The 27,497-nt window shown below is 40.3% G+C and overlaps 2 protein-coding genes across 4 annotated transcripts in view; both read left to right on the forward strand.

Annotated features, from left to right (window-relative positions):
• LOC307046432 (kinesin-like protein KIF6) overlaps positions 1-18,646 on the forward strand; it is a 73,370-nt gene extending 54,724 nt beyond the window's left edge. The window contains exons 18-26 of the mRNA XM_079692826.1: positions 1,806-1,893; positions 2,016-2,151; positions 8,310-8,392; positions 9,831-9,938; positions 10,020-10,109; positions 11,692-11,807; positions 17,362-17,528; positions 18,072-18,240; positions 18,431-18,646. Of these exons, the coding sequence (XP_079548952.1) occupies positions 1,806-1,893; positions 2,016-2,151; positions 8,310-8,392; positions 9,831-9,938; positions 10,020-10,109; positions 11,692-11,807; positions 17,362-17,528; positions 18,072-18,240; positions 18,431-18,639 (1,166 nt within the window). The 3' untranslated portion in view covers positions 18,640-18,646. The remainder of the gene's footprint in view (positions 1-1,805; positions 1,894-2,015; positions 2,152-8,309; positions 8,393-9,830; positions 9,939-10,019; positions 10,110-11,691; positions 11,808-17,361; positions 17,529-18,071; positions 18,241-18,430) is intronic.
• A 1,254-nt stretch (positions 18,647-19,900) lies between these two features.
• LOC307046578 (potassium channel subfamily K member 17-like) lies at positions 19,901-25,481 on the forward strand (the record flags this gene model as incomplete). 3 transcript variants are annotated; one of them, XM_079693006.1, is made up of 6 exons in its annotated part: positions 19,901-20,116; positions 22,341-22,455; positions 22,699-22,865; positions 22,984-23,152; positions 23,582-23,838; positions 24,902-25,481. In XM_079693006.1, the coding sequence occupies 5 exons, from the start codon at positions 19,901-19,903 to the stop codon at positions 23,830-23,832; spliced, it is 918 nt and encodes a 305-aa protein (XP_079549132.1). In that variant the 3' UTR covers positions 23,833-23,838; positions 24,902-25,481. The 3 variants fall into 3 exon arrangements, with proteins under 3 accessions (XP_079549132.1, XP_079549133.1, XP_079549131.1); XM_079693007.1 differs by lacking the exon at positions 24,902-25,481 and adding an exon at positions 24,597-24,830; XM_079693005.1 differs by lacking the exon at positions 24,902-25,481 and having other exon boundaries at positions 23,582-24,830.
• Between the last annotated feature and the right edge of the window lie 2,016 nt (positions 25,482-27,497).

Consider the following 27,497-nt stretch of genomic DNA (forward strand, 5'->3'; position numbering starts at 1 on the left):
ACTTTATTTGAGATTGTATCTACTGCCGTGTATCTGAAATGGGGGTAGGAGTACCCCTAGGGGTCCTTTGCAATACTGCAGGTGATACGTAAGATATAAATCAAATCAAGAGTTAATTTTAAAAATATCAGTTATGTAGGAAAAAGGATTAGGGCCACATGTGAAAGGTCTTTGGAGATATGACCAAATGTTCTTTCATTTTTTTTGATGAATCAGAATTATGACTTAATCTAATTTCTAATCCTTTTCCCGTAGTTATGCAAGTTGGGTTAGAACAAAAATTGGCGATTTACTCAGCAAATCACTGATATATTTCTAAGATCCCCCAAAATATTGTATAAGAAGCCAGTTTCGACTACAGAAAAGGGATTTTGGGTTAAATTGAGCTGCATAAAATTTGAAAACATTGAGAATGATTGAAAAGCATAGCTCATGTCATGTTTCTCACTAAATTGCAGCTCATAAAAGAGACGCATCTCTTAATGTCATTCTATGATGCCTTAAAGGCCCAGTGAAGTGCATGTTTTTGCACCAAAATGAAATGGCAGTTTCATTCTTTACATATCATTGTGCCTGTTCATGGCTAAAATATGTTTTTATAATTCATAATTAATGAATTAATGAATTATTAATTTTGCCGTCTGAGCCTAACGGAAGTTGCAGACAATAGTGGCTGTGACGTCACAAGATGTACCCAGTTGCGATTGTAAACATGGCGGAGACTCTGGAAAGTGATACTAGTGTGAGAGAAATGATTGATTTGGACAGCTTTTCGGACAGGATAGATGAGGAAAGTGATCAATCTGGTGCACTTTGAGGGCAACATTAAGAGATTTATGGATACAGCTCTCAACACTCATATGAAACATATATTTCAATAATCAAAAAACATTGGAAGGATTTCTTAACCTATTTTATACAACTAATATTACATAGATGGAAATATTTGTTTACATAGATGACCAAACCCACTGAGATAACTTAGGCTACAGTTTACCTCCCTGAGCTGACGTTATCTCTCTCAGTCCCACAGGAGAGCACTCTCCCTCTCCTTATTGTTGAAACAGCTAATCTCCGTTAGCTCCGAGCTAGCACCAGATGCTAACAACAACCCTGTAACTCTCTCAGTCTCTCTTTCTCTCTCTCTCGAATCGACCAGTGGCCTTTATTTATCATGATCAATCAAAGAATCTACGAAACAATGACACCAGCCAGGCTCACCTTCATCTTTTGGGAACAGAAACATCGCCACTTCGGCAGACTTGACATTACTACAGCCAGCGGCAATGCATCTTTTCCCCTGTGTTTTTCATCCCTCTTTCTTCACTGTCGCCTCCATTGTCAGGTTTTCTCGATTGGCAATCACTTCCAGTCGACTCCGACACACTTTCCAGGAAAATACTAGCTCAAAAACGTTGAGAAATTCGACTTTGAAAAAGAGAAAAAATGAACGGTGGTGAATGTAAACAGTGCGGCGGCGTCCATCTCGTGACGTCACGCAGTAGATCGCAAGCCACGCCCACGAAGGCGAAGGTCGACAGCAGATTTCCCCGGAAAATTCAAAACTCGTCAAATTCGTTGCTATTCCAACATCTTTTGATATGGGTTCCAATGGACAATTTTGGTCATTACTATACGTATTAGCATAACAGATCATGCACAGGTGCACACTTCACAGGGTCTTTAAAATGGTTTTGCAATAAATGTAGCATTTTTATGTTATTGTTAGTTCCAAGGTTGTAGTTTAGCAGTGTCTTATCTCTAAAACATTTGCCCGGTCTTGTGCCTGTCCAATCCTTCCCCAGCTGTAATGCAGAATCACCAAGAGGTCGAGGAGGAGTACGACCCCGTGGAAGAAAACCTGTGCAAACACATAGAGCAAGAAAAGAAGGCGTAAGTGTATTAAGAGTTCACTTTCATTTCTCCCAACACACTGCTTAGATTCATTAGTCACAGCAGATGCTGTTACAACATGGACAAAAGATTAATTTGCTGCTGCTAATATCCCCTGTCAGTTACAAGAGCGCCATCGGGCGTCTCAAAGCTCTGAGGACGGAGATTGAGCACCTGCAGCTGCTGTTGGAGAGGGCGAAGGTCAAGCTCCAGAAAGACTTCCATCAGTGGTGGAGCAGGGAGGCTTCCAGCGTGCAGGTGATGGACCTCACTTTATCTCTACCTATCTATGTGACAACAGCACATAAAGCTCCTGTTAGAATGACACCATGGCAAGGGTAGTGTCTCTAAAACCATGAAATCTGTATATTTATGTGTGTTTGTGTGTGTTTTCTGAATATTGGCCTCCACGGACAGCTTAGTTTGTGTAAGTGAAAATGCAAGTGTCTCTGACTTCGGAGGTTTTTATGGCACCAGTATGACCCTTGCAGCCTCTGTTCAGCATCATGCTGAATGGGCCCTGGTGGGAAGATACGTAGGAGGAAGCTCATTTTTACAGAACTCCATGTGGCCCAAGCAAGAGCCAGGAGAACAGCAACAGCATCAATACACTCTGAGAAGTTAGAGCTTTAACAAGGACCACATGGTCAAGAGGGTTCTCAAAAACACAAGGGGGGATAAGAAGTGAGTCAATGTTTATTTTTAGTCAATAATAATCACTTTCTGTTTGTTCCTAATTACTTAAAAGGGTGGTTTGGATGTTTTGAAGTGGGGTTGAATTAAGTACTTTATATTCAGTGTTTTAGTGTTGGAACGCTCCCATTTTGGAGAAACTGACAGTAGTGAATTGACTTAGACTAAACTAAGCAAGTACTGCTATTGATTGGCATTTCAGCAAAAAACGTATTTTAGCCACCTTAAAGTAAGGCCCCACTTAAAATGTTTATGATATATTTCCGAATATACAAAAGTTATGATATATTTAGCCCTAATGGAGTCTAGTGGCTTTGATGAAAGCAACATTTACTTCATTTCTTCAGTTAATCCTAGGACATCCTAGCAGTCTCAAGGCAAGATAATGTTGAAAGAAAAAAATGTATTATAAATATAGCAAACATATTGAGGCTTTTCTTTCAGGGGGTTAAAAGACATTTTGCTGCAAACCCCTGTCCTCAGAAGCACATTGCTTAGTTGCTGGGGGCTTGCCAGCAGTCATCTAATTTAAGTATGGCTAAGTACCTCATACGACCCCATTCTAAAACATTCAAATTATCCCTTTAAAAAACTTGTGTTTAGTAAAGATAAGTTGAGATTGGCCAAAATCACACTCTTTGCGTGGCCTTTAAGGCTGGATGGCACATTTTGGAAACCACTGAAGAAGATACAAAGCAGCAACATCTGACCAGCAGATGCTGCTGTCTTTAAAACGTTGGTTCTATTTCGTCCCTACTGACCGCCAGAGGCGGTGCTTTAGCACTGGATATGTCCATCGCGCGCATGCGCAGCTCGAGTACCAATAACAACAAAGTCACCTGTGACCCACGTGATACCGGCTACATATGCCGCTGTCGTCAGAGGATCTGTTCCTTTCATCTTCTCGCTGCGCGAGAGTACTGTGGCTATATTCTTGTAGCCATCAATTTCAGTTCAGTTTGAACGTTTGATCTGAGGGATTTCTCTGCATGTAGCTGGCCGCGAGCAGCTTCGCGACTGATCCAGTCGGAGCCGCGGGTTGTTGACTCGTCTTCCAGGAGCTGTGGCTGGCTGCGCAGAGCCTCGACGGACAGGTTTGTGTCAACTTTGTTGGTGATGGCTGTGTCCCCGCACCCTCTCCCAGCTAAGTTGTCCTGATTGCTGTCTTGTTTTTTGTTTGGCTTAGACTTTCTGGTGACAACAGTGTTCCCGCTTCCTCTACCATAAAGTTGCTCTTATTGTGCTCTTTTGTACTTTCTGCTTGTGGCGTTGTGACAGCGTTGTGTGCCGGTCGTCGGCTGCTTTTCCCAGCAGCAGTTCAGTAACTGGGCTGCATGTACTTCCGACCCTTGGGTGGTTCCACCTTAACCCAGGGCTACGAACTGCAGTTCCGGCCCCTGGCCTTCGGCCGGGTCAAAATGACAGTTGTCAGCGATCCGGCAAAGGCCTTAGCTCTGGCCCAAGAGTTGTCCGTCCTCTTGGCAAAGGGCGCAATCGAGCAATTAGCCAGGGGTCGGCAACAGGCGGACCGCGGTCCGGATCCGGACCCAGACGCCGACCTATACGGACCCGGACCTATAGTCAATACATTAATAGGGGAATTCAATTTTGACGGGGCGATTCTATTTTAACCGCTGCCGACAGGGGGCGATAGAGACGAGTGAGCGATACAGGGAGAGAAACACAGAAGAAGAGAGGAGTGAGCGATACAGGCAGAGAAACACAGAAGAAGAGATGAGAGCGCGGCAGAGAGAATCGGAGAGGAAAGTAAGTGAAGAGAATTATTAGCGATACAGGGAGAGAAGAAGGAGAGTGAACAGGCGTGTTAGCGGCAGACAGGGAGAGACAAATAATTACACATGGCGCTCTCCAAGAAGAGGAAAGTGGACAGTGAGAACAGAGCTTTTAACCCTGAGTGGACTCATTCATGTTCATCCTGCCCACTGGGAGCACAGAACCAGTGTGTCTCATTTGTTCAGAGACCGTGGCGCTCATTAAAAGTGCCAAAACGCCACTATGAGACAAAACACAAAGTGTTTGACCAAACATTCCCTCTCAAGTCAGAAAATAAAATAAAAAAAAAAAAAATATCGTTCCAGTTCCAGGGCAGGCTAACCGAGGCTAACCAATGAGTCTGCATGTGTATGAGAATGGCCCTGACACCATTTCAGCCCAGATTTACAAACTCCTGGCAGGACAAGCTCGAGTTCAATTCTCGCACTGAATTAAAAAAAAGTGAGTGAGGGACTGCAATATACAGTAAGAGGGAAAGAAAGAGAAACTTTAAAACTGTTCAATTGTTATGATGTGTAAAGACTGATATTGTTCTATAATCGTCTGAAACTGTTAAGTCATGATGTGAAACGGTTAACAAAGAAAAAGGGAAACTCAAGCTGCTGCTACACTTTATTTTATGAATCTAAAATTAAGCACTTTTAAGATGCACACATTTTCAAAAGCTATTTTATTTATTTTCTCCTATTTTATTTTTAAATGTAGCCCGAGAGGAACATTACACATATCCACAGTATTTACTGTATATCTGTATAGTTCAATGTTAATTGACAATTAATATTGTTGTTTATGAATTGTACTTTATTTGATTGGCATTCAGTTGTTGAATACATGCAGACGTTGATAAAGCTACAGGCTACTTCAATACATATCACACTAATTCATAAAGCAACTTAGACATTTTGATGTTCCGGACCTTTGCATGGGAACAATTTCTCTAACTGGACCTCGTTGAATGTTAGTTGAATACCCCTGCATTAGACCCTCTGCTCAGCCGGGGGGGTTCTACTCGTGAGCAAGAAAGTCGGCGGATTTCGTCTGATCTTGGACCTCAGAGGAATCAAGAGATTCCTGAAGGTGCTGCCATTCCACATGCTGACCACAGCACATGCACAGGGTGGTTCGCAACCGTGGACTTGAGGAATGCCTACTTCCACGTGCCGGTTGCATCTCACCACCGGAAGTTCTTGATGTTTTCCTTTCAGGGCCGACACTATCAGTTCCGGGTGCTTCCCTTTGGTCTCTCCCTCTCTCCAAGGGTGTTCACCAGGGTCGTGGCGGAAGCTTTCGCACCCCTGCAGGCGCAGGGCTTGAAGGTCCTGCCGTATTTAGACGATTGGCTGGTTTCACTCTGCCCCCTCCATGTGAGGTCGGCCCAGACCCTAGGGGTTTTTAAATCCTCACTAAAAACACACTTTTTCTCTCTGGCCTTTTAATCAGAGCGGAGTATGACACCTGACTATTCCCTGTGTTTTTGTCTTTTATATTTCTGTTTTAAATTATTGTCTTTTATTGTGAATGTGTGTTTTTATTATATGTACAGCACTTTGGCTCAACCAAAAATCGCTTTTAAATGTGCTATATAAATAAAACTTGATTTTATTTGATTTTATCTCACGTAGCCCGGTTGGGTCTAACAGTAAACACCGGGAAGAGTTGCCTGGACCCTTCCCAACAGGTCACTTACCTGGGGATGGCCCTAGAGTCGGCTGCCATGAGAGCCTACCTGTCACCTCGTCGTGTGGACGACATTTTCCACCTTCTTCCCATCTTCAGGCTGGGCAACATGTTACGGCTGTAACTAAGGTTCTATGAGTCCCGGATGACCACCAGAGTATCCTGTCACTCAGAATTCTTGTGTGCTCGCGAGAAGATTCTGGGAACAGATCCTCTGACGACACCGGCAGATTCAGTTCCTCCGGCTCTTGGGCGGACTGACGGCTGCCTCAGCCGTTGTGCCCTTAGGCCTGCTGTCGCTGCGCCCCATGCAAATGTGGCTGAACAGCCTCCACTTGGACGCCAAGTGGCACAGGCACAGAAGAGTCAGGGTTTCTCAGCGGTGCCTCCACTCTCTGTCCCGCTGGAGGGACAGGGCCTATCTTTTGATGGGCGTGCCCAGGGGCGCCATCCCATCCCGCTGGGAGACTGTCACTGCAGATGCGTGTCTCTTAGGGTGGGGTGCAGTGTGGCAGGGCAGGACTGTTCAGGGTCAGTGGTCTGCCCAGGAGGGTGCACGCCATGTCAACGTGCTAGAGCATTGGGCTGTGCAGCTTACCCCAACTTGGTCCTTCGGACAACATGCCCACTGTTGCCCAGACTGCAGTCCCTTCTAGATAGTGGACGTTCTCACTCCACTTTGAGAGTTTAGGTGGCTGTTATTTCTGCCCGACATGTTCGGGTCGACTGCGCCACGGGGGAGTGCCACAGGTCGGTGTCCCTCTTCCTGAGAGGGGCTTTACGGCAGCTTCCCCTAGCACCCCCAGGGCTCCGGCTCGGGACCTGTCCCTGCTGCTGCTGGATGCCATATCATCTCCTCCCTTTGTACCCCTGGCCCAGGCAGGGCTTCAGTGGCTGTCCACGAAGGCAGCATTTCTGCTTGCCATAGCCTCAGGGAAGCGAGTTGGGGAGTTGTATGCCCTCTCCGTGAGCGATGCATGCCTGAGGTGGGACTCTCAGGTGTTGCCCTTTGGGCAAATGTGGCTTTCCTGCCAAGGTGCATCCACAAACCCACTTCAATCGGCCTGCCCAGCTGGCACGCTTTGACATTCAGGAGAACGGCACGTCGGAGTTGCTGTGCCCTAAGGGTGCCCTAAGGGCGTATTGATGCTACTGCCTGTATACGGCAGTCGGAGCAGCTCTATGTTTGCCATGGCATCACTAAAAGAGGTTGTGCACTCTAAAACAGCGGCTGCCCCACTGGGTTGTCGATACCATCTCACATGCCTATGGGGCCATTGGCCGCCCCCTGCCATCAGGGCTGAGATGCCACTCTACAAGGAGCATCTCAAGATCTTAGGCTGCCCTGAGAGGGGTGCCCCTGGAGACCATCTGCGCCACGGCGTCGTGGGCGTCTTCTGGCATATTCTCCAGGTTTTATCAGGTTAATGTCGCCACTCCCCATCCTTTGGGCGCGGTCCTTTTGCCGAGCTCATCTGCTTCCAGTAGTGACCAAGGGCTTGGATTCTTCATGACCTGGTTGGTATAAGTCATCCAGTGCTAAAGCACGGCCTCTGGCGGTCAGTAGGGACGAAAGGGAACGATAGTTACGGCTGTAACTAAGGTTCTATGAGTCCCGGATGACCACCAGAGTATCCTGTCACTCAGAATTCTTGTGTGCTCGCGAGAAGATTCTGGGAACAGATCCTCTGACGACACCAGCAGATATAGCCGGTGTCACGTGGGTCACAGGTGAATTTGTTGTTATTGGTACTCGCGGATGCGCGCGATGGACATATCCAGTGCTAAAGCAGTGCCTCTGGCGGTCATCCGGGACTCATAGAACCGTAGTTACAGACGTAACTATCGTTTTGGTCCCATGAATACGGAGGAAATGTTTCACTCACATCTGAGCAAGGTTTGGGAATTTATCACTGGAAAGAAGAGGAAGTCTGACAGACAGACCTTACATGTGCAGTTTTTAGTCTTCCAAGCAGGAAGCCGGCTGTTTTCCATGCCAGTACTCTTGTATCTGGCAGCTTTTTTCAACCATTTATTGTTCTGTTTTTCGGAAAGCGATACACATGTAATTGATCAGACTCTGAGTAAGAGATATGATGGAGCTAAAGAAGAGAACATACTGTAACTCCCGAGGTCTTCAGTTCCCATTCGCCGTCAGTAACATATGGCCACATTGTGTTGGACTGTCATCGGTATGGAATGGTGTTTGCTGAGAAGTGTTCCAGAAAAACGTTCTCAATGGTTGTTCCTAGGAGCCTGAGGCCACAGCCAGAAGTCACACAGGGTCGCCAAGGGGAACCTCACAGCCATCTTCACCCAGCACTCCAGGATTTCGGTGAGATATTAAGATGATTCTGTTTAGTCTGTTCTTCCAGATTTGAAAAGTGTTACAAGCAGTGATGAGGACATTAAGCATTCATTTTAAACCAGCTACCGAGCCCATTTGTTACACGCAGACACCAGCCAAGCTTCAGAGGGAAACATCTTCCCTCACTGAGTCATTTCCGTCTTAACTCACTCATGTTATTTTTACCCTTTCACCATCTGGGCTGGAACAGCATTTAATAGCCAACAACCTGCAGCTCCTGCTCGTTTCCATGGAACAAATGTTAAACAAATGTTGAAAGGTAATGTCATTGTGATTTTCTGCTCCATCAACCAGGATGAGGATATTAGGAGGGGGTCACACTTTAATTCGCTACAACACTGGTTGTCCTAAATTTCCCTTTGTCAGAAACTTTCTCACCGACTGTTTACTACTCCGTTTGGTTTAGGCGAGGGGACAGGAAGTGGATAACACAGCAGACATGAAGCCAGACCATTTGGAAAAAAATACTAATTGCAATTGCACATTGTTTCCATTTTTTAAAACATCATTTACATCAGCATTAAAAAATATATAAAAAGTATCAAGGTGTGACTTTTCAAAAGGATCTATACCAAACAAGGATTCTTTAATAAGTTTGTAGAAAACCTTTCCTAGGCCGTGACCTCTTTCCAGCACAATAACACTTTATCAAGATTTTTTCTCACATTTGGCGTTCACCAAATATTGCGCTTACTGAGATTTAGATCTTGCACTTCTGGATATTTCAATTTCAATACATTTTTCTTATATTTTGCAGCCCTATCATTATCAACCGAGTCTTTGGTATTTCCTAGAAATCTCTGTAAGGTCATTTAATTTCCTCAAGAAATGAATGTATTAAATATGTGGATTGTTCGTGCAGGATTCTTTTGTATCCTTTCTTGGGGTTTAATCTTTGAGACCTTTAGCAAACACTGTCATCAATGTAGCTACAAAGCTCATTGTCCCATCATTCGGAAATTCAGATTCATCCAACTCCGATGATTTGAAAAAATAACAAAAATCTATCAATTTTCTTAAATTGTATCATCAATGGGTTCATCTTACATTTAAATAATCCATTCTTTCATTTAATTCATAATCATCCAAACATTTTTTGTCAAAATGATTTACTTATCTTTATATAAATAAATAATTCTATCACACTTTTAAACTGAAACAGGAGTTAAACTGCAAACCATACCATTTTTTATTAAAAGACGTGTAACATGCCTCAAAAAGGTTGTCAATAAAGTGCAAACTATGCAACTACATTGTATAGTGGCTCCCTCTTGTGGTGAAGAAAAGCACATGTATGCAATGATACTGATAAAAAGAGAGGATGAATACAGGCAGCATCGAATGACTGCTAGTCCCTACTATAGACCAATGCTATGAGATAATCTGTGGACTAATGGTGCCACAGTATTTCTCCCGACTTGTCCCACAGAGCACCGGTTCTGAGCAGCACTGTGAGAGACTCTCCATCAGAACCATACCCAGTCCACTGCTCCACCTCTGGTCAAGATCTCAGGTCAGCAAAGTGTGATTTAATTTCACATTTCTTTCCTACTATGCATGTCAAACTTTAACCGTGTCACCTGTTATTTTTCAGAAGCTACATCCCTGTGATGGCTGTCGCAGAAGGGCATAATGAGACCCTGGGTAGGACGGTGTCTGACTTCACTCCTTCATCTGACTGGAGGTACATAGAATAGAATAGAATTCCTTTATTGTCATCGCACCAGGTACAACGAATTTAAAAAAAGCAATCCTTGCAGTGCATTTCCACATAAAACGAATAAATATATATCTACAGTATATAAACATATACACACATAAACATATGCTCACACATCCATACCAACATGCATATATGCCCGCACATAATTTAAATACAGTTTACAATATAAAAAACACAGGGATGATATTTTGCATCTCTGATGTTGATCAGTTAATAAGTTAATAAAACTATTAAAAAGTAGTGCAGTTGCAAGTTGTAACGTTTGATGGTGTTCAGTTCTCGTATGGCTCTGGGGTAGAAACAGTTTTTCAGTCGGTTTGTCCTTGATTGAATTGACCTGTAGCGTCTACCGGAGGGCAGAAGAGCAAACAGGAAGTGTCCAGGGTGTGAAGAGTCTGCAACTATTTGAGGCAACGTTGGCTGAAGAGTTCCTCCAGAGAAGGCAGTGAGCAGCCGATGACCTTCTGGGGAAGGCAGGTGGAAGGCTGGTGTGGCATGAGGGAAATGGATAGATTTGATTTTCTTTAGTGCTTACATTCAGCAAAGTTGAAGCTCTCTATGTCTGTCGTTCCGCTTATTATTCACAAAAATCTCTGAATACGTTTTGCATTTCAGGAAAAATATAATTTACGGTGGTCTCTTAATTCGGGCTGTAACGGATAGTTTGAAGCCTCTTTATTTCATTTGACAACATTTGAATGCTGCGTAGCTTTTCCTTTTTCTTCATAAAAAAAACGTTTTACACAAGGACTTCACTCAAATTCAGGGTATTCTTTTGAAGGAGTTTTATTTCGGAGATAAACAGACATTTGGTGCTTTATATGAAAAACTGAGACTTCAAATGTGACATTCATTACAGCCCTACACTCTGTACAAGTCAAGGCCTCTTAAACAGGGCAGACTGAAGAAATAATTGAATCAATAGGTGAACAGTGTTTGTGTAGTTCTTTCAAGTGTGTTTATAACAAATGTTATAAATAAAGTAGCTACACATGTTTGCAGTAACTCTTAAGTCTATACATACAGTCTGGACCTGCAGCTTTTATAGCTGCGCAGTGTTTTCTCTCCACTTCTGAACGTGCCCATAACCTTTTTATTTCTCTGTGAAGTAATGTCTACAAACTATATTAACAAATCAAGCAAATGCTGGAACGACTGTTTTACAACCACAGTAAAACAGTCATTGAATAACATGTATGCTTTTGTTCGCCTCTCCAAAAACCACTTAAAGTACAGACATACTATTGTTTTAGTCAGAGGCCCCGTGATATGAGGATCTGTTACCTGTTAATGTTAAGCATGTTTCCTTAAAGCTTTTGGAACAAAAACAGAGAACCAACCTTAAGAAAGAAAGATATAATCAGTTATAGTCTGGGAGAAATATGGGTCTGTGACAAAACAGGATGAATGTAGAGTGTTCAGAAATGGTTTGTCTTTTAGGCTTATCCCTTCCCAAACACATATACAAATTGAGCATTTGTTACAAGAATATAGTCCTAAATGCTGATATTGTCTTGCTGCATTACACACATGTACATTTCAGGTCTCTTTCCACCACCACACTCTCATCCTCCTCCATTCCCCTGACCGGAGACCAAAAGGCTGATGCTGACATCCTAGCATTTGTCAGAGCAAGGCAAAACCTCCTCAGTAGGACAGGTAACACTCACACTCACACTCACACTCACACTCACACTCACACTCACACTCACACTCACACTCACACACTCACTCACACACACAAACACACACAAACAAACACACACACACACACACACACACACACACACACACACACACACACACACACACACACACACACACACACACACACACACACACACTCACACTCACACTCACACTCACACTCACACACACTCCCGCAAAGCCTTTTAAAGCATCACACTGTCCTCTGGTGGTGTGATGCTTTACTACATTTCAGAATAAAAGTCTTCTTTTGAGATTTGAGTTTATAAAGTACCACTCATAAACTGGTAATTCTTCAGATTCACTTTGGATTTTTATGGCTGCAGTGTTCTCTCTTCTAGCTTGGCAACTTCTCCTCTTCTGCTGTTCCATGGTTCTTCTCCCTGTTTCCCTCTCCTTTGACCCTAAAGAAGCTGCTTGTTTTGCAGATGCTATTAGACACACAGAAAGGCTGAGATCATATGAAGAGACAGAACGATGGGCAGCGTTGGGTTTCTTGACTCATATTGTGATTTGAGTTGTGGTTGAGTGATTTCAGGGTTTCTTACTCTGAAAATGAAGATGTTCAAGGAAATATTTGTGGTGCATTATTTATTTTTTTCTCAAATACCTTTCATTGGATGTCTGATCTGCCAGGTGATGTTGTTTGTATTTCAGGACCACCTCAATAATACCACGATGCTCTGATGAACACCTGAAGTTCCGTCATCTAAATGCTTCTTCAACCTCCATCTGCATTTAAACGAGTATTGGACATTATTGAGTAAAGATGGACGGACATTGAAGATCCTGAAAATACAGAATTTGTGATCTGCCAAACACCAGCCACACATCCTGTCTGATGTTTACATGCAGACACACACTGGTTGGCCTCCTGGAGTATTTGTCCGGTACAATGGGCAGCAGTATAAATCACAGCCTGCGCCGCACATTTGATCTAAACAAATGTTGTCTCAAGATATGAGAGGAAGGAAACCATGTGGCTCCAGTATGTGAAGAATGAATCATGATGTATCAAATGGCCTCAGGAAGTTTAACATGCATTTCAGATGTATGTTATTTCGTGTAAAAGGTTGTAAATAGATATGTAATATATGTATAGTACATTTTATGTTTAAGAAAATTGAACACAATATCAAATACAGAATAAACTATTTGATGATGAAATGCAGTATTGCTCACGTATTACATTTGTACTTAGCACTTACTAGTCAATGTGTACTAAGCACTGACAAACATACAGTAAATGAGGAGTTGTTTGGTAACCTGATAACAGCTGATCTGCCTGTTCTGTGTTCTGTGGCAACTTACATTTCCGTGAGCTTCCTGATCTATGAAATAGCTTGTGCCATATTTTTCTTCCATCATCACTGATTCTAAATCTCTTTCTTGTTGCTCTTCTTTTTACAGTTACTCTGGCAAGTTTCAGGTTTAGAAGTGCTGCTTTCTGTGGAATACACCTAGAAAATATCCCAGGTAAATGACTTTCCTCAAGCTATTCGTCATAACCTTCAGCCATGAAGGGTATAAGGAAAACTAACCTGTTGGTTGCGTCATTGGCTACGATCCATGTGAATTAGTAGTGAAATGTATTCCAAATAACACATACTGCACAAGTATCTTTTTCTGCCTTTTAAATACAAACCTTTATTTTCAAGTATTGTTCAGAATATAAGGATATAATATTAACAAAACCAATCATCGTGTAGCGGTTTTACTAATGGGTCATAAGGCCTTACAGTATCTGTGATTAATGCTATTTAGGAACACAGGGAGGTGGAGCATATCCCAGCGTGCCCTGAGCAGAAGACAGGGAAACACCCTGAGGGCCTGCAGCGTGTGCAGTGCTTCCTTAAGATACTTTATTTGAAATTCAAATAGGGTTACAAACTTTTCTTTGCATGGACTAATGATTATTACGTATTGAGCTGAATGAGCATTTAAGGGTTTTTACATTAAGATAAGATCAACTATAGGCAATTAATAATTATATATTTTACAAGGATGTTAAGCGCTAAATTACACAGCTTCATACTGTACAGTATATGCGGCCAAGTCACTACATGAGTTCCTTCCCACATGAGAGTAGATGTATTACTGTATATCATGAAATTCACTTTATCCGTCAAATGTCAGCCAATATGAAATCACATTCTGTTTCCGCAGCTCTTGCTACACACTTACCACACCAGCGGACAATCTGTGAACCTTGGAACAAAAGCAGTTTGCATGGCTTTGCGTTGATTTGTTTGACAGATGACAAGCAGCTGCACAATTTGCATCCAGTTGCCTTGGAGAATGAGCCCTCTTCAGTGAAGTCATGATATCTGTTATTCTCTCAGACACATCAGTGACTCTCTTCATGGCGCGATTGTGTTAAAAGATATTTTTAATAACACCACAAAAAGCACAAAGTCCATAAACACAGAAGTGTAAATCTATACAAATAAATTGATAGAGTAGGAGAGCACTGAACATGTGTGTGAAGTTTAACTTCATATTGCAGTAGTTGACTAGCATTCAGCTTCATTATTTTTTGTATAGTGATTCAATTAGTAGTTAATTACTTTAAAACAGTTTTTATGTAGTGTACTCTTGGAACTAGAAGCAATTTTGGGCCGTAAAAAGGAAATCATTTAAAATATTTGTTACCCTAATTTACCTTTTTGCTGTAATTCTAAGTTAAATTGGCAAGGCAAGGCAAGTTTATGCTTTTGTTTTTGAAGGACCTGTGAACAAGGCTTTTGCTGGCATTTCACATGCATTTTGTTATGATTTTGTAACACAATGATGTGTGAAATTGTATTTTCTCTGATGGAGTATAATATTGCCAGTAACCCAAAACACAAGAATATGACTAATCTAAATGACTTTATCCTCCAGGGACCCAGCCCATCGAAAATGTCCAATGTAGTGGACATTTTGTTAACATGCATCTCCTTTGACTCTTTTGAGCTACTCTATCAATCCCTGATGTACTGTACAGAGGACATCCTGATCTTTCCAGTGATATGTCATTGGTTAAAATTGCATGCTGGGAAGTTCCTCTTTCTTTTCATCCAAAATGGCTGGCATACCAAAAACAAAATGTTATAGAAGCAGGAGAAGTCAAATATTGTTGAATAATTTTAATTTTCACCATGAAAATAATATATGTTCTTGTTTATTAACATGTGAGGAACTATATAATTTGTTCTGAAAGCAATTAAATAATTCAAGTTTTCAAATAACAGCCCTTTTATAAATGTCCATTCTAGTGGACGTCAGGTCCATCTTCATGGACTTTATGACTCAATATTGTTGCAGGAGACGGAACTAGTTTTTTAGTGACCAAATAAACAGCAATGTTCAGATCAATTACTTATTCATGTTTTAAATAAAGGTGAATGTATTATTGTATTAATATCACTCTATAACCATAATACGTTACATAGTCTATCTTTTAATTTGGGCTGTCTTTTCAAACTAATATGGTCCCGACGTCCTCTACAGTGGACATACTGTAACATTTAAAAATAAAATAAAAAGGCTAAATTGCAAGATGTTTTTTTAACCCTAAATAGGTAGGAAATCGGAAGACACTTTTTTACCTCGGGTCCCAGGAGGATATAACAGGCAGTAAACATTTTTATTTTAATTCTATATAAACTTTCTTTGTGTGATTTCATTCAAAGTTTATATACTGCATGCCGTAACCCACATTATTATTTTAACAGTTTAAGCTTGTTTTTACGTGATCTGTTACCTTACATAAAACATGCTCAGTTTACTCACCAATGACAAACTCCAGATGGTGTGAATATTTTTTGCAGCATTGGAAATATATCTAAGGCTACAAAATGTAATATAATTTATAGCCGTCATAGACATCTAACTCTTTGCTATATTCTTGCTACATTCTTACTCCACCCCAAATGGGACTTTGGGACAACAAACCGACCAGAGCATAACTGAATGTTTCTATGATAATTATAGCTGTAGTTATTGGCATCTAGTCTAAAGTCGTAAAATGCTTTTCTTATACGTCCTCTGAGGCATTTGAAACATGCCAGAATACTAAACACTACAGCGATAAAACCCCATTAAGTTCTCTCATGACTCATCTTTCAACTCTTTGCTTTATGACACACAGTCTATTAGGGCTTTCGACATTTCTGCAAAATTCAACAGCAACTAAAGTAAATATAGTTTTTGTTTGAAATGTACCTTTCCGATAAAATGATTCCTCACTATGCAGAATGTTATTGAAAGGCTCTGCTATCATTGGGTGCTCAGACAACCACCAGCAGTAAGGTAAAACATTAACTTTTGTTCTGCTGACACGACGCTGCCAACGCTTCCTTATTAGTGGAAACAGTTGAAAGTGTATGTGTGTATGTCCAGATGTCGTGCTAATGGAGAAAAGGAGTTTAATCGTTACACAAGCAACCCATAAATCAAAGCCCAACATCCCTGACCAATCAGAGAAGGAGCATCGAGTCGAGATGTTTCACCTTTGGAGCATTATCCAGTTCGAGCATGTCACCCCCATGATACCAAACATCCGCCATTTCTAGCTTTGTCTCGCTTTTGACAATCTTTTGGAGAAGAATATATTTGCAGCAATGGAAGTTATCTTTTGGGAACTACTAATGAGATCTGCATATTTCATCAAGACTTTGATTGTCAAACCTTTCTGAAGCGATTGACCTCTAAGTTTGAGCATCAGAGTTTGGGTCCATTCTGGTTGATGGCGAGGTTCCAGTATGTGCGGTTCAAAGTGAGCTGGACAGCAATTTTGACTCTGGCCCACTTCACGTACCTGCTGGTTGGGGCCACCATCTTCCAGATACTGGAGCGGGAGGCTGAGAGCAACAACCGGAACCATTTCCAACTGGAGAAGTTACATTTCTTGGCAAACTACACCTGCCTGGATGGACCAGCCTTGGAGAAGTTTGTTCAGGTTCTTTAACAATTCTTGAATTTATAAAAACATTAACAGTGTTAAGGTTTATTCAAATGTAACTGGATAATTTTGAAATATAATTACATTTGCCATATTAGTTGGTGTTGTTTTTTTTTTTCTACAACATTTTTTGACATGCTTAAATACATGGTTTGTCTTTCAAAGAGTAAATATGACAATAAAATCAGTATCAAATACTTAGTGCCAGATACATTAAGAGATCAATTTTATTATTAGGTTGTGTACACATTAATAAATGGTGTTACAGTAACCTGTCCTAATAAATCAATAAGTAGGTCATGATCCAAAATATAACTTGTTTTTTTATTACTACTTTATTACCATTTTTTGTATGTGTTTGCAGGTGATTTTGGATGCCTGGGAAAAGGGAGTGAACCCCTCAGGCAACTCAACAAACCCCAGCAACTGGGATTTTAGTAGCTCCTTCTTTTTTGCAGGCACAGTTGTCACAACTATAGGTGCACATCTTTAAGTATTCATTATTTTAACTGGCTCATTTAAAAAAGAGAATATAATGACAACTCCTTGTCTTGTCCACAGGCTACGGGAACCTCTCCCCCAGCACTGTATCTGGTCAAGTGTTTTGTGTGTTTTACGCACTGTGTGGAATCCCCCTGAACCTGGCCTTCCTCAAACAGCTGGGGAAGTGTCTCACCATCCATCTGGGTCGACTGGAGAGGGGAATGGTCTCAGTTGTTCCTCATAAGGTACTGACGCATTAGCCATTAGGTCATCAAAAATGAATGTTGTTCGATATGTCAATGACAAAAATAGATTAATGGCAAGTCGTTAACATTAAAATGACCGTGGTAATATCCACAATATTACTAAACTCATGTCTGTGTATTGTACAATAAGTCGATATAGAAAGGACATGTCCATATATGGTGCGACAAGTCAATGGCGTAAAAAAGATTGAGGTCAAGTACATGATAATATGTTGTACAATAAATCAATTACATTTAAAAGTATCATGGACATTTCCATTAATTGTACAATATACGTATATACATGTTGATATACGGTATCAAATATTGTATGAAGTTAATATTTTGTACAATATATCAGCAATAACGAGTTACCGTGACAGACTTACTACCAAACAAAAATGGTTGCTTACAGATCCATGATACTTTCTTTGCATTTGATAGCCATCATTGTTGCGATAAAACATGTTAGGTATGAAAGCAAAAGGTCACTTTGTAATGCCAAAACGATGCCTATGGATGTGACTTGTTTCTTTCCTATAGCAGACAGTTGAGGCTCTGGCAGTGAGCTTGTTCTTCATCACCGGCAGCCTGCTGTTTTTAGTCATCCCTCCTCTGCTGTTCAGCTACGTGGAAGGCTGGTCGTTTGGCGAGGGCTTCTATTTCACCTTCATTACCCTCAGCACCATTGGTTTTGGAGATTATGTGGTGGGTGAGTAGAGCGAAAGCAAACAAGCACTAATGTGGTGGAAAGTCCACAGCGGTCACCTCTGTTAGATAAGAGTGCCTTTTCATTCTTTGAGGCAATAACTGTGACATTTCAATGAACAAACCATACTACCCGATAATTCTTACTGTGATGTTCAAGCATGTTCTGACAATATCATTTCCATTGCATGTAGGGACTGACCCAGGCAAGGAGTACATCTCTCTATACCGCAGCCTTGCAGGCATATGGATCATCTTTGCCTTGGCTTGGCTCGCCCTTATCCTTAACATGGGAGCCAGAACGATGGAGTATGCAATTGGCCTGACTCATCCAGGCTTTAAGAAACAAAAGGAGGAAGAAAACGTGTCCTCAAGTACAATAGAAGACACGTCAAATATGTAATATTCACTAGGTAGAACATATTTTGTGTGACTGTTTTCTTTACATATTGTGTTACATAAAAAGCAGTTTTTGTAAGATATTTACCCCTGCATATGTATTACTTTAATTGCTTTACTTTCCTTGTCCTGAGTTTGTTTGATATATTCTATGCAATGCAGAAACAACTTCTGAAGGTTTTTGAATAACAATTCCACCTCAACTTTGGCAAAGAATCAGTTCATTGGATCAGGGCCTAGGATCTAACTTCTAAGAATTACATTAAATAATTCAGGACACATTTCTAAACATTTATTAACTATGTAAAAAAAGAAAACAGTAAGTTTGGAGGGCAACAAATATTTGTCCTCTTAGTATAAATAGACAATAAGTAACCATTAATCCTTCCTGATTATTTCTTTTTTTATATAATTTAAATACATGAATTGGGATTATATATTTTTTCATTTGGCAATTTAATGAATAAGAGTTTAGGATTAAAGCCTCAATGTGAAAAGTGTTTTGCCTTATGTTGGAATCCTGTAATGTTTTCTTCCCTCACACAACAGGATGAATTGTTTTGCACTCTTGTTGTAGTTATTCTTTATTTTATATTATCCAACTGCATTATTAGACTGTATTAATGTCCCATGTTGCACATATCTAAATGTCAGATACTTTTGTGTAACATCATGTAAGTCCACAGCTGCGATTGTGTACTGATGGTCATCTCTGGTGCATTGAGCATGGAGGGCTATCTTAAACAAACACATCTAGATGATGGTGTGAGGTGACCCGAGTGATCCTAGAAAGGCAGCTGGGTGACAGGAAGAGGGCTTTTACTGCTCAGATTTTTTTTTCATGTTTTTACCGAAAATGGTGGTTAGCAGAGTAAAAACTGCCACTTTCTTGGTTAAACCAGTATGAGAACTGATATCATTTTCAATATAATGTAAACCTAATTGGTCTTGGAGATTGTGCACATCCCCTAGAAACTATACTTTTAAATTACCCCACAGTTGCGGCGCAATGTCATGACCTCATAAACAATGGCTTATTTTGGCCAGAAAAGCCAACATTTGACCTTACCAATAGTCAGCACCGAAAGCACAACCGATGCTGGTGTCTCTCCCTATTTGCATGGCAGGCCATTGGAGTGACTGAAACAGCAGCTGCAGGTTCATTTGACTGCAATGCAAGGAAAGAAGAGATGACAAGCTGGTAAACACTCACTCCTTCGAGACACGAGCTTGCCTGGATTCAAGTGTTCTAGCAGGGAGCCAAGATGGGGATAAAGGAAATGCTGAACTGGGCGCGGGTGCCCTCCATCCTCCTGCTCGGGCTGGTTTACGTGGCCTATGTACTGATCGGCGGTGTGATTTTCTGGAAATTGGAGGGAGATCTTGGCGAGAAAGACATCGATCGGCTACTCTTGAGCAAAAAGAAGCTGCTTACGAGGTACACCTGTCTGAACCAAGAAGGCCTGGAACGGGTAGCTGAGGTGAGGTGCAGGACATCAACCGAGGCGACACAGTTATGGGTTTTAGCACATTACACTCAGGCACTCATTTTTGCCACAGACATTCTAAAATGCAAATGTGATGGGACTATTTCACAGCTAATATATGCCTGTAGCCAAACAGTATCTGTATGTTTTGTATATGACAAGTTTTTGGTTTCAAAGGAGACCACTGGATTAACATGGGGACCACAATCCAACTCCTTAAGGTTTTTTAAATGTCTGAATATAGAAACCATAACTACAAATCAATCATGTATCTGACAAATGAACAGTTCTACCCTTCAGCTTCACAAAGGATATTGTTGTTTTCCATTACTCTTTATAACTAGCATACATTTGATCGATCTTGTTTTAGATGCTCATGTTTCAAGGCTGACTCCTGCGTAGTAACCAAATAAACCACTTTTACTGATTACTGGGGGGATAATTTAACAGTAACTGGATCATTTTGCCATACAGTGCTTTTAAGCATCTTTGAGCACTAGGAAAAGTGCAAAAAAAATGAAATGTATTATTATTATTGAACCAAAAACCACAAAACTAACCTGCTGCCACTATACACAGTGGCAATCAATGGAGGGCCATTTGCAATCACTTGTAGGTTCCTCTATGCAAATACGAATATACAAATACCTTTCACAACAACACATTCAACTTTCACCGCAGAAAAAATGTGCAATCTTTTCCTTGGAAAGCATTTTTGGCACATTAAACATTCTAGAATCTAGAGAAAGGGATGTCCTAGTGTGCACTATTTTTCAGAGAAATAAAAGCAACAGATTGAATTGAAAATTCTGCCAAGTCACGTGAGACTGGACTCAATTTCTCTGAAATTTGTATTTTGTTTTTGTAGCAGGCATTAGAGGTGATTTGTGTACAACGCCAGCTATAAGGCAGTACGGTGCAATAAATTCAATTTAGTCAGTTCTTTCAAAAATTAGCTATCATTTACACATTTTGAACTAGGATGTAATGCATAAAAGTAAAGGTAGCCTACTATGTTGAACAGAACATTCTTGCTAATACCATTATCAGCGTCATCATTTTCTAATCATAAATCTGTCAATTAGATTTATGATTCGAACATTTTAAAAGTAGCGTAGACATGTGGAGATGATCCGACTGAACAAAACGTGATCCGTCTCTTAAATGTGTGTCAACCACAGACCTTATTTCGAGCTATTTTCCAAAATCCTATGGAGAAATTGCATTGCTTCTTTTTGAAGGAACCATCCATTGAAGGAACCCATGCGCAGCTTACTTCCGGTTTTTAGGACGCGTCACTCTGGGCATTGGCCACGACAGAGTAGCTCCGTACAATAATACAAGGCTATAATTTTTTTTTTTAAACGGTACTATCTGTCATTTTGTGTTATGTAATGTTATGTGGACCATTGGCCCCATAATACTAACTATAGCTTCCTGTTTGCACATGTCTTTCTTAGCTAACATAACGAAAAAGCCGACAGCAGATCCATGCAGTGTAGCTAAGTTACAGCTAGCTGGCTAAATTTAGTTTAGTTTATTTTGGGCTAAAATCTTGATTTTTCATACCACTCATGTTGGTATAATGCATCATGTTAGCTGGTGAATTATTTTTGCCAAGCTTCCCAACTAACATATCCACTCAAATATGTTGTTCTAGCTATAACGTCAACAAGGAAGCAAGCTAGCAGTAACTTAATGTTGCATGGACTTTACCTCGGTTGCTTTGAGACTAACTGGTCATTTACAAACAGTAAACTAGTCATTACCAGACATTATTGTATGCTAGCTACACACTATTTGTGCAGTAGGAGAGCTAAAGAACACTCCTTAATGTAAATCAATCCATAGGCTGTGTAACTGAGAAAGTCAGAAATGTTTGTTACAATCCGTTTACACATTGGCAGTACAAATCAATTTACATGAAGCCTCAATTGGTAAATAAAGTAAATGTAAACTTACTTAATATTGAATACTTAGATAACAAAGTCTTAGGTCTGAGAATGTTTTTATTTTGGAGCAATTTTCCATTGTAGAACTCAAGACTTGTCATATACTCTGCCTGACACAAGGCTTAGAAAGGTGTTCATTATGTTAAATAGTACAGGGCGTCACATTATGGTGAATCATAAAGGGCGACCAAAGGCTATGAAATTTGCAATTGTTTTAGTTTAGTTTGACATTTTCCCCTGGTTTGTAATGTTGTTATTAATTTCAGGTTGTTCAAGCAGCGTCCAAGGTGGGACTTAGTTTGAAAGGCAACCAGACCTCGGACGGCTTCTGGAAGTTCACCAGCTCAGCTGTGTTTGCTGCCACTGTAGTCACAACAATAGGTTAGACAACACTGGAAGTGAATTTGAATCATACCCCATGACAAATTTAGCAACACTTTTGTTTGTGCAACCTAAACACTTATGATGTCTCTGGTCATTAACCAGGGTTGTAATCTTGTGTTGTAATAACTAACACAGGATATTTCACTATTTAGATGTTCAATCTTTCAAGATGACTTGATTTATTATGATAATGAACCATGAGTGAGTGAAATAAGACACTAATAGCTTACAGTTTTGCAGGTTATGGGAACATGAGTCCAAGTTCTACTGCTGGCCAGATATTCTGTGTGTTCTTCGCACTATTTGGTATCCCGCTCAACTTGGTGGTGCTCAACAGGGTCGGCAAGTACATCCTTGCTATAGAGAGGAATGTCTCTGACTTCCTCGAGGGGAAGACCAAGCGAAGGGTGAGGAGACCTTTAATTATTCTATGAATATCAGATCACTATGGAAATATTTGTGTTACACATTTTAGGTAGTAATTATTCTCCATGTCTCAATTCTCCCTCCTGCATCTCTCGGCAGAAGTGTACCCGCTTCTTTGTCCACCTGGTGTCTTACATGTGTGGAGCAGTGCTCTTCTTTGTTATGCCCATGATTGTGTTCCAACTGCAAGAGGGCTGGACCTTCTCCCAGGCCATCTACTATTGCTTCATCACCCTCAGCACCATCGGCTTTGGAGACTTTGTGGCAGGTACAGGAAATAGACTATGTAGGAACAGCCCAGTAAACAGCAGAGAATAGCCATGGTCCCATTTTTGGTGGCAACATTACATTTTAGGCTTTAGGCTGCATATTTTTCTTGGGTTTTTATAAATACAATATGCTTTCATAATGAGCATAGCATTCATTTTGGTGTTGGTATTTTTCAAATGTTGGAAGTTCAACCTCGTATAATAAATCAGTAACCAACTTGGCTTATTTCCAAGACTTCCAAAAATATTGGTATTATGATAAACAAACTGGCAATCAAAAAGTAAAAATTCTAAAGATGAATGAATATTTGGATGATGTTGGTTAAAAATGTAATTGCTGAAAGTTTAACCAACATCATCATCAAAAAAAAAGAAGCAATTTATTTTAACAGGGATGCAGGAGGGTTAATTGAGAGTTTCCTTTCCAGACAGTAATCCGGATAAAGTGTACCCAGATTGGTACAGCGTCCTCATGGCCTCCTGGATCTTCTTCGGCCTGGCTTGGCTCGCCCTCCTCATCAACCACTCCATCGACATCCTTGAGCGGCTCAACACGCACTGCAGAATGCGCTGGGGTGGTCAGAAGCCAGAGGAAGAGTCTGGCAGTGCAGAGGGAGAAAACCCAGACACACAGGTGGAGGAGGAAGACGAGAACAAGAAGCCACCAATAATTCAGTAAAAAAAGGTGAAGATTTCAGTAAGCTTAACCTAGTTGTAGTTTGTAAATCAGGACATGGGAAACAGGCGTAAACTATTGGATAATGTTGAACCATGGCAGGGTGTGTGTGTGTGTGTGTGTGTGTGTGCATGTTTGTGTGCTATAAGACTGTAAATGTTGAGAGTGTGATACTGCCGCTAAAATATTGACTCATTTTTGTTGAGTGAGGATTTTTTTCCCACACTGTTAATATGTGACTCATTATTGTGTGCTTGTTAATGTACTTGGTTTAAGAAAAACCTCTGCGATTAGAGTGTAAGGCTACTAGGTCAACACTTACTTTGCTCCATGCATATGTCCATGGGTTAGTGGTCAGGATAAACTGCAGTCAGTGTTGTCTGTGGCTCTCTCGTGTGTTGCTAATAACCACAAACCAAGTCATTTGCCAACTAAGTAGCAATTTGCATTTGACTGTGTGAGAGACAGAATGGCCCATGCACCACTTATTGACTGTTGATGCCCAAAATTAAAACATTTGTTTACTGCAATTACATTTAAATGTATTTCATTATTTTTCATTCAAAATGAAGGTAATGGGATTTTTTTCTCATAAGAAATATAGGTAACCTAATTATTTGACCACACTAAACACAGTGATACAACAACTCATATCTAAATTTACCCAATACAATTCTACTAGTATATTAAAACCAGATTGTTTTAAATTGACTTTAGGGAACTTTAGGGAAGCCAATAAATGCTGAAATTATCTTTGCATCCACTAGGTGTCGTTGCAATACTAGTGGAGAAGTCAACCCAAGGAAAAGCAGCAAACACTCACTGTATGTTAGTGTATAATCTAATAATATAAACTAACCATATTATATATATAATCCTCACACTCAATATATTCATGCTCTTCATATGTTTATGTCCCAGTGTAGGTATATATAACCTCTATCATGCAACTTTTATAGAAATGTTATTTCTTGTCCTTATTGCATGATTAAATAAAAGTGTACAATCATGATTTAATTCTTATTATTTCGTTTTTTGTGTATTTTTCTTTCATGCATACTTCTCTTGACAGTGACCCATAGTAGAATAGCAGCACATAGAGGCGCAGACGAGGGTCAAATATCACAGAGCAAGTCAGTAAGGAGGAGTGAATGACAAAGACAGACGGCGAGCGGCGGGAAGAGAGAGTGGAAAATGCTGAGTAGATGGATAGTGAAACAAGGAAAATAAAGTAGGTGAGGAATAGGAGATATTTGAGGGGAAGTGCAAAAATAACCCAGACAGCAAAGGAAAAGGAAGGATTTCTCCTTTCTGTTCTGCTATATAATGTGGATAGTGAGAAGTATGAAGTGAGAGTGACACCACTGTGACCGTTGTACAACAAAACGCCACATACCTGTTTGGCCACGGTTCAATGAGGACTCAGCATGTGTGAGAAGACTGGTGCCATGTCCTATTTCTGTCCAACCAACCACTGGTAAAGTCTGCACGCTGTCCACAATGAGACAACATACACAATCCATAGACTGGATCCTCTATGTTGTCATTTTATTATGTTGTCTATTCTGTACACAAGACATCTATTGCTCGTCTGTCAGATCTGTGAGAGGGATTCTTCCTCGAGGTTACTTCCATTTTTACCCTCATTGATTTTGAGAGTTTTTCCTTGTCCGCTCTAAGGGTCTCAGGACAGGGGCTGTTGTATACTTTAAAGATTGAAGATAAAGCCCCCTGAGACAAATGACTGTCATTTGTGATTTTTGGGATATAAAGATAACATTTGTTTGACAAGGTTCTGAAAATAAGAAGCAACTATTTATGATTTATCTTTATTTGATTTACCAAAGGAACATCTTATTCAATCATAAGGTCAAACTGCAGATATGAAACACTACCATGTACACTGGGCTGCAAATGTTGCACTAGGATCAAAACTGGTACCAAATGGAAGCCTTAATAATAATCTTTTTTTTAAATCTGACCTCATGGTGTATGCTGTCTAACCTTAAAGGTGACTTATCATGCTCATTTTCCAATTCATGCTTGTGAATTGGATGTCAACTAAAAATGTGTTTATGCTTTATGTTAGAAAAAAACCTTTATTTTTCTCATACTGTCAGAGCAATGAAGTGAGTTTTTAATATTATGTGCCCTTTAAGAAATATGTTTAGCTATTCCCATGGCTTAAAAAAAACCTCAAAATGCATTGTGTATTCATGCTTTGAGTTTGATAGATAAAAAAATAAGCTTGAATAACTGAGCCTTTAATGTCTTGGACCAGTTTTTACTTATTCAAATCTTCAGTAGTAACTAACAAGAATAGGGATGATTTGTTCTTTCCAACAGATACTCTTTCCCATGTTACAAGGGATGAAGCCATGACTCATTGAAAGATGATCTTATACACCCTCAAGGTGAATTCAGTTACATGATTTTTCTCATGAAAGTTTAACAAACAAGGCTTCTCTGAAAGACAGAAACAACAGCATATCATAAAAAACACAACACGAATGCCACTAAAACACTGCATAGCACATATTTACACTGTTTCCAGGTCTGTCAAAATTAGATGTTCATCTTGCATAACAAATTACATTTAACACTCTCAAAATTGAGGCCATAGTGTCACGAAAATTTGAAATATGTGGGTGTGTCTGCCTGTGCGTGTTTCACGTTATGTGTGCACAACTGTGCAGCAGCTGCAACAGAAGGCGTTACATAGTCTCCTGGAAACATTTAGGGTGCAACCAGACCAACATACAGTACAGAAAGAACATCTTTTGATCTCTAAACGTGTGCAATGCACAATGCAAAAGGCGTAAAATATATATATTTTTTTAAAAGCACGTGTTCCACAAAGAAACAGGAAACAACATAAATCATCACATGCATGCACAAGGGCCCGCCCGTACAGTATGTTCCTTATCTCGTCTGCGACGCAGCAGAAATGTCACGTGAAATGCATCTCACCTGACCCATTAATGATGTGGATGTGCTTTAAAGGTTTTGCGTGTGACCAGTAATGTACCAGTAATGACCTTACTAGGCAAATTCAGAAAACACTGCTGAGTGATATTGTTTTATAAGAAGCACAGACACTTATAAAATACTTTAAATGGGACAAGATTACGGTTATACAATTAGCATAAGTTCTTTACAGGAAGCATGCCAAACTGCTAAAACAGTGTGCAAAAATGATTGATGGTTTAATGTTATACAAATATAACACTGTGTGCTTTAGCATTTGTGACTTAAGCCTGCCTTTGCTTTTACTGTAAGTCACTTTGTTTGCAATCCATTAGTCTTCTCGGAGTGCAAACAAGGAGGCATATTCACTACTGGTGACATTAAAGGCTTCATGTTACTATAAACTACAACCATTTGGTATTAATGTCATATACAAAGCTAATCCATTTATTTGGGACTAATGGTGTTTTTTTTAAAGATGTAGTCTACTGCTACAATGTACTGAATTCTAGCAGAGTTCGAATAGTCAAAACAGAATGACGTCAACTGTGTTTTCCCTACACACATTTCCCTCATGACGTTTTCCATTGCGGTCAACAAAGGATGCAAAGAAGAATAAGGACATAAAACCATTGTTGTCTTTTGCTAAGAGATTCTCACTACATAGGCTACAGATATTTTTCAAGCAACTGAAAATGAGT

This window comes from Notothenia rossii, assembly GCF_949606895.1.
Source record: "Notothenia rossii genome assembly, chromosome: 7".
NCBI lineage: Eukaryota > Metazoa > Chordata > Actinopteri > Perciformes > Nototheniidae > Notothenia > Notothenia rossii.